A 6,991-nucleotide genomic window follows, 5' to 3' on the forward strand; every position below is an offset into this window, starting at 1 on the left:
CATAAGGTTTGTAAGGTTCTGCCAATTTTACTGCTTTTCGAGCAGAATCTGCCACCTTTTCGAGCAGAATCCGCCGGTCCCCATACACGACGAGTTGACTGCATCTTCCACATCATGCATCCTGTTATTCTCTTTGGACCCCCATTGGCGCTTTAGCAAGGCAAAGTAGCCATCCACGGCGAAACGTGTATGCCCCACATGCATAAAATATATCGTGATGTCATCGCTGAGCCCCATGAGACACGGCCACATACGGTAGGCCATGACACTTTTATTCTTGTGTTGTCCCGTGCAATTGTAATCATGAAAGTGGAGTGTCCTCTTTACACCTGCCTGCGCTAAAGAGTAGTGCATTCCACCAATGGGCTTTTCTACCATCCGCACCTCTGCACTGGTGCTATCCAAACAGAAAGCTCTACTCCTCTTGCTTGGACTCCTGGACAATGCCAAAGAGCTGGACACGAACGGCCACCTTGCAGAGGTCCAACTTCTCTAGTGTTGCAAGGAAGTTCCAACTGCTGCGCAAAGTTTGAAGTGGCATGAGTGGTCCCGTCATCTTTCAAATCCGAAGAAGCTTTGGAGTTCCGGATAGCTTTGTTGTAGTAGACGCGATCAGCACTGGTTTTGTTCAAATGATCCGTCAGTACATCAGTCGCCTTTTTGTCTCTTCTTCTGTTCGAGCACGGCTGACCATGTGAGGGGGGAGCCTGTCACACTTTGCGGAGACGTGGGATCTCCGCTTCATGACTCGGATATGGGGAAGATGCGCCTTCCACACCACTTTCTTTCAGAGCTTCATTGCCGTTTTGTGCAACATGACCTTCTTGTGGCTTGCTGACAAGTATACAGATGGTTGATGCAGGTGATGGCGAGGTCAGGCAGGTTGTGGCATGCCGTGCACACTTGCGTACACCTCCACTAAAGGAACAATTTGTTGCACAATTATTATTTCCTGTGTTAGGGAGTTTCCGCGAGGATTATTTTTCATAATCCCCGCCGCGCTGCAGCGCTGCGCGCCTTTGGGATTTGAAAAATAATCCCCTCGGAACCGTGCAATATCCTATACATAGCGGAACGTCCTGCGCTCGTCAGCACTACTTTTGGCAAGATGCTTCGAGCCAGCTGGGCCAGCTCGTATTGTTTCAAACTAGCCTTGTCCAGTTGCTCGATTGACACCATCAGGTCGTACAAGTCACGGTAATGATTAGTCCCCTTGCACTTGCAGCCTGTGGGAGCGTCCTCACGTAGATCGATCGGAGCCGATTCGAATAGTGCCGCCAGGTCCAGCTCGCCTACGCGATAGACGCCGGTTTGCAAGGAGGACTCGCTGCAGCTCTCTTCGCAATAAGGGAAGTACTCATCGTCGTCACTGCAGGGGGCGACGATGGCTGCTGCTGTCGAAGCCTGGTGAGAGCGTTTTGCCGGTGGATAGTTGTCGTCGTCGGAGCTTGAGTCGAAGGTGTCGACACCTGCCGCCTCCGCTGAGGATCGACCAAAGAAGTCGTCGTCCAGATCCTGCAGCTCCGCGAAGCTGGCGTCGTCTAGACCGACTGCATCCATACTTAGTCTCCGACAGCTCTTGATTGATGTTCTCGTGACCTCTTCAAACTAATCGGCAGAACTTGAACAAGGTGAAAACAAAGGTGACAGGAATTTTGACTGCACGCAAGCTCAAAATCGAATCGAATTTTCACAACTCGTTTTGTGTTTCGCTCATTCCAACATTATCAAAATTCCCTCTTAGTACGGTTTACTCAGCCGATTACTCATTATAATATAAATTTTCACATCGTGCTGGTTGCAACAACACAGAAAGCCTCAAAACGGAAAGTGTTTTTCTGCAGTTCATTTTCTGATTGCTGGACAATTACTCCGAGTTCAATATTACTCTGTACCAAACTGCAGACGATGGCCAGCCTCTGGGCCGATGGGTCTTAAGTTGTTCCGGCCAACACGTTGGAGACATGTTACGCATCTTGTAAAAATTATGCAATTTGCTGATTCAATTTTGGTGATGACTCACGTCGATGCATGATCTTGGTGAAACTCTTTCAAACGTGCGATCCGGAGGGGCTGTTGCTAATCAGAGCTAAAAAACCAATTTTGAATATTTTCACGGCGCAGACGTGTCACGTTTCTTGAACAACCTGCGTGTCGGTCGAAACACTCATGTTCCGCTTGGCTAGGCTTGGAGCAATAAAAAGACGTGGGAAAATGGCCTGCTGGCATCAACGAGCTGCGAACACTACTTCCGATAGTGTACAGACCGTTTGCCATCATTCGCACAAATGGTCTCCACTCGCACATGAACGCTGGTGATACCTCCATGACGACATAAGAATTTTGGGATATAAGATTGTCCTTGGAGTTATCACAGACACCATTTCAGTTTTCATCCTTGGAGTAAAGTCTACTAACAGGTACAAGTTTGAGAGACTTGATAATCTTGGGGACATAATCTTGTCCTGCCGCCTAGTTTTGATGTAGATAGTAACGGTATCGTTTTTCGGCGTCTGGAGTTGGAAAGGCTTTTCACATTGCCTGGTATTGAGGTGAGTGCGTTTTGGGTTTCAGCCGTTTCATCATTCACGCAGTGTATTGTAGGTCAAGTATGATTCAAAGCAGGACAGATTTTCTTGTCTTTCCCGCGTAATGCCATCATTTTTGTATGTGTTTGCGGAGCGTTGTTGTGGTCTTTCCACGAAATCTACGTGGTCAGCTTGGATCTGTGTGCCCTGCAGATACATAAAAAACGAAAGGTTATTATAGTGCTGCATTGATCGAAGTTCCCAGATGCTATCGCTAGTATATCTCCGGACATCCGCGACCTCTTGGACAATGAAACGCGATCCTGAGCTTGTAACTTTGTCGATTTTACCCGATTATTTCTATCCGAACAAAGATACATTCGCACATGTGCTTCGTAGTATTCAAAGTACCGACTCAAATCACGATCAACAAGAAACAACTGTTCAATATGTGGTATTGGAGAGGCATGAGCTGTTTGAAAGAGCTGGACTCTAAGCTTATCATATCTGCCGGTAGCTAGAAAGGCGCTTCTATAACACAAAGGTTCACATCATCAATGAACCGGGGCAGGTGGATATCTCAGGCTGTGCCCAGTGTTTCCAAGCTGTGCTTGGTGCCAGTATGCTGAACCCATATAATCAGGACAAATTCTGTACTATTCGTGAAAGCATGTGGTTATGGCCTTTAATTAACGCATTCATTGTCTTAGCTACGGTTGCATTTTCAAATCATGCGCGGATTTCACATGAAGTGAGTAGATTTTGTTTAGTGAATTCAGTATGGTTCCCTCAAAGAATATTGCAGCAACACAAAAGAAAATAACGTTTACATGCCCTTGTCACCACCCTCTCTATAATTGCGTTGAAGAACACACCCAGCTGACAAAGCTTTGCTTGCGTCAGGCCAACTCCATTCCTGGCATAACAGGGTGGCAAATCCAACGTCTGTTTGGGGAAAATGATCAATTCCCTCTAGTCAGACATATCCGTGGGTGCTAAATCGGCACGTAAAACACATCGATATCCTTTAGCCACACTCGCTTGGTCAGGAGCCGACGCTGAAACCAGTACTGGACTTGATATCCATGTACGTAACGGTCGTACTGTTAACATCCGCCGCACTAGCCCGTATTATATGCGAACCAGAGCGGGTGTTGTTGCTTCAGTAGAGTAACATCTGGTCACGATCAGCGCCATTTCTGGTAATCTCAGTCTGTGTCTCCCAGACTTCAAACTAGTCGACACAAGCATACACATCCTTCTGAACCTTTCTCATGAGTAGCATAAGCAGAGAATGCTCGACGCCATGCTGATACAGTTTGTCTACTGACACGGGTTTGTAAGCATGGAATTTTCAACATCCCAGCACTGATCCTTTCCTTTCCTTTCGATCGCTCACGTCTGATGGCAAGCATTCACTTTTAGTGTTTACAAGAGATGATTTGCGAAACAGTGAGTGCTTTGTAGGGGTTGGGGATTGCGTACAACCTGTTGTTGGCAGATGCCCACGGAGCATGTGAAATATTGATGTGACCGGAACTAGTGACAAACGCTCCAGCTACTCTGCTGCACAGTACATAGGATTTATTCATGTGATGCCAATGCTATCACTGAAGTGCAATGCACAACATCGCTCCCGCGACACGATTGGCGACGCTCAATACGATCAGCTGCTTGTTGCAGCCTTGTCACAGGTCACAGGAGCCAAGTTCTGCGTTGGCAAAGCGCGATGTGCAATGCGTATCACTCCTTACATATCTGTGTGGCGGTAGGGGATTACGTTTGGCCTTTTGTTACCACATGCCCATGAAGCATGGGAAACAAGATTGATGTGACCGGAACTAGGGACAAATGCTCCAGCTACGCCACTACACAGTACATAGGATTGAATTGTATGCTGCTTTTATTGAAGCGTCACTCAAAACATCACTCCTGCAACGCGATTATCGGTTAGCAATACGATCTCCAGTTTGTCACAGGTCACATCAGGGAAAGTTGAGCGAATTACATTTCCTGCAACCATCAATGAGCAATGTCTTTCACTTCATACATACATACACGCCCGCGTCATGCAAGCTATCGTACGGTTTTCGACCATGGGTGCTGTGCTAGAATTCTCAGCGAAGTGCGGTCACATGTGGTTATTTACTCTTGGGGCTGTGCATACTACATGGGACACTCCTCGCGCAATAATTATGAATAAGACTTTCGTACCGCTAATTGCAATACTTGAAACTGCTCACCTCTGCAATTCGTTCTCCATCAACCACAAGTGGCGTTGGAGCAGTAGGGTTTGCACGAGCAGTACAGGTTCCATATGCATGATCTTGGTTTTGGACAGATTCAGTGACAGGCCCTTCTCTCTTCCAGCGTCATTAACAGCATTGGTGAGGGTAGACCCTTCTGATGGTTGTGCGCACAATCCCGTGTCATCTGCATATCGTAGGTTCGACAGCTGGCGTTCTCCGATTCTCATACTGATACTGTCCACATCAGCAACACGCATAACACTCTCAGTGTACAGGTTAAAATAGATATAGGGACAAAATACAGCCCTGCCGAACACCCTTCTTGATGGCGAACTCCGGAGAATGCGAGCTATTCCATCTGATAACTCCACTCATCCCTGTGTAAAGATTCTGGCGCAAACAAACTATCTGGCGAGGGAAACCAAAATACAAAAGGCAACCGAAAAGATGTGAGTGGTTAACTGTGTCAAAGGCTTCACGACAATCGACAAATACAATGGTATAGGATTCAGCCATTAAAGAGATTTTTCGATAATGATCTGCAGAACACAGAGCATATCAACAGTACTGCGACCAGCTCGAAGACCAGCCTGCTCGTCTGGTTACTCGACCTCTATCTTCTTTTTCATACGATTCAAGATTATTGTCAGAAGGATCTTGCTTGCATGTGACATCAAAGCAATGGTCCTATGGTTGAAACACTCCTTAGCTGATCCAGCTTCGGATAGCATGGCGATTTCTTGACGTTTCCATGCTTTTGGCCATCTGCCTGTTTTCCAAATCTACAAACAAAGTTTATGTAGAAATAGAACACAAACTGAGGATGCATGCTGAATCAGTTCCGCCACGATCCCATCAAGTCCAGGGGCTTTCCTCTTCTTCAGGGACAATATGGCTTGCTCAACCTCAGCCAAGAGAGGCCTAGGCTCAGGGGTAATCAGTGGCGGTTGAAGCTCTTCCGCACCACTCTCCGCCGAGGCCGAACACCCTTGATCTCCTGACGGCTGCCCAAATAGCTGCTGCCCATATTCACACCACCGCAGCAATACATCTTCCTTCTCCGTCAGGGTCGTGCCATCAGCAGCATTGATACGGATGCTTGATTTGGCCGGAACGATGATTTTGTAATGGATTTAATGGTGTTGAATACCTCTCGGACATCATGGTTCCTCCCAGAAGATTCAATGTGTTTCCATTTGTCCTCTAACCAATTTCTTCTGTCACAGCGAATCATTCAGCGCACTTCTAGTTTCAGATCATTGTATTCTTGGTCCTTACCGGTGCATCTGGCTAAACGCTTTCTTTCTGCCAGAGCTATCACCTCCTCACTGATCCAGGGTTTGGGAGGCTTGTTCCTTCCTCTGCGCCCAACTACTTCCTCTGCAGCCTCCGTAATTCCCGCTTGAATCTGATCCCACAATTCATAAGGTGTGCATTCCTCAGTGTACTGGTACTGAAGCAAGCTGAAACGATTCTCCGTCGCCACTGAATACTTTTCCTAGACGGCAGGATCCCGCAATCTCGTCACGTCGAACGGTCGCACAGCCATAGACTTGCAGCGAACCCTACGGAAATGCTGGGTGCGTAACTTCAATGTAACTAGATGGTGACCAGTGTCACATTCAGCGCCGGGGCGAGCTCTGGAATCCAGCACACTTGAGAACCACGACTTGCTGATCATGACAGTCGATCTGATTACGGGTGTGACCACCAGGAGATATCCATGTGTAGCGACTGCGCAGATTATGCCGAAAAGCTGTGTTGCGAACACAAGCCATTAATCCTACAGAACTCAGCCAGCATGGCCCAACGTTCATTGCGCTGTCCAAGGCCATAGTCCCCAACCTCGCTTTCAAAGTCTCTCCCAAATGCCAACTTGGCGTTGAAATCGCTCATGACTGCACATACCTGATGACTCTTCATGGCGTCAATGACAGCTTGCATTTTTCCTAAAAACCATCTATTTCCTCCGCCGAGCATGACGAGGTCGGCGCGTGCACTTGGATGATGGTAATAGGAACATGAGTCGCCTGTATGCGCACCACCAAGAGACGATTTGTTCTTCACCGCTGCGCTCAGAACGACAGCCACTCCGCCATATCCACCGTCTTGCGAGCCGCTTGAAATTACCAACTTGTCACCGATGGAGAAATGGCCTTCTCCGCTCCAACGCGTTTCGCACAGACCCAGAATATCCAGCTTGAGTCGTGCCAT

At 47.6% G+C, this 6,991-nt stretch overlaps 1 protein-coding gene across 1 annotated transcript; it reads right to left on the minus strand.

Annotated features, from left to right (window-relative positions):
• Positions 1 to 6,520: 6,520 nt before the first annotated feature.
• LOC135820072 (craniofacial development protein 2-like) lies at positions 6,521 to 6,991 on the minus strand. The gene has a single exon (XM_065333378.1). The coding sequence runs from the start codon at positions 6,989 to 6,991 to the stop codon at positions 6,521 to 6,523; it is 471 nt and encodes a 156-aa protein (XP_065189450.1).

This window comes from Sycon ciliatum, chromosome 6 (genome assembly GCF_964019385.1).
Source record: "Sycon ciliatum chromosome 6, ocSycCili1.1, whole genome shotgun sequence".
Taxonomy (NCBI): domain Eukaryota; kingdom Metazoa; phylum Porifera; class Calcarea; order Leucosolenida; family Sycettidae; genus Sycon; species Sycon ciliatum.

Coding starts and splice junctions, on each gene's coding strand:
- LOC135820072 (XM_065333378.1), bottom strand. CDS start 6,991: ATGGCACGACTCAAGCTGGATATTCTGGGTCTGTGCGAAACGCGTTGG.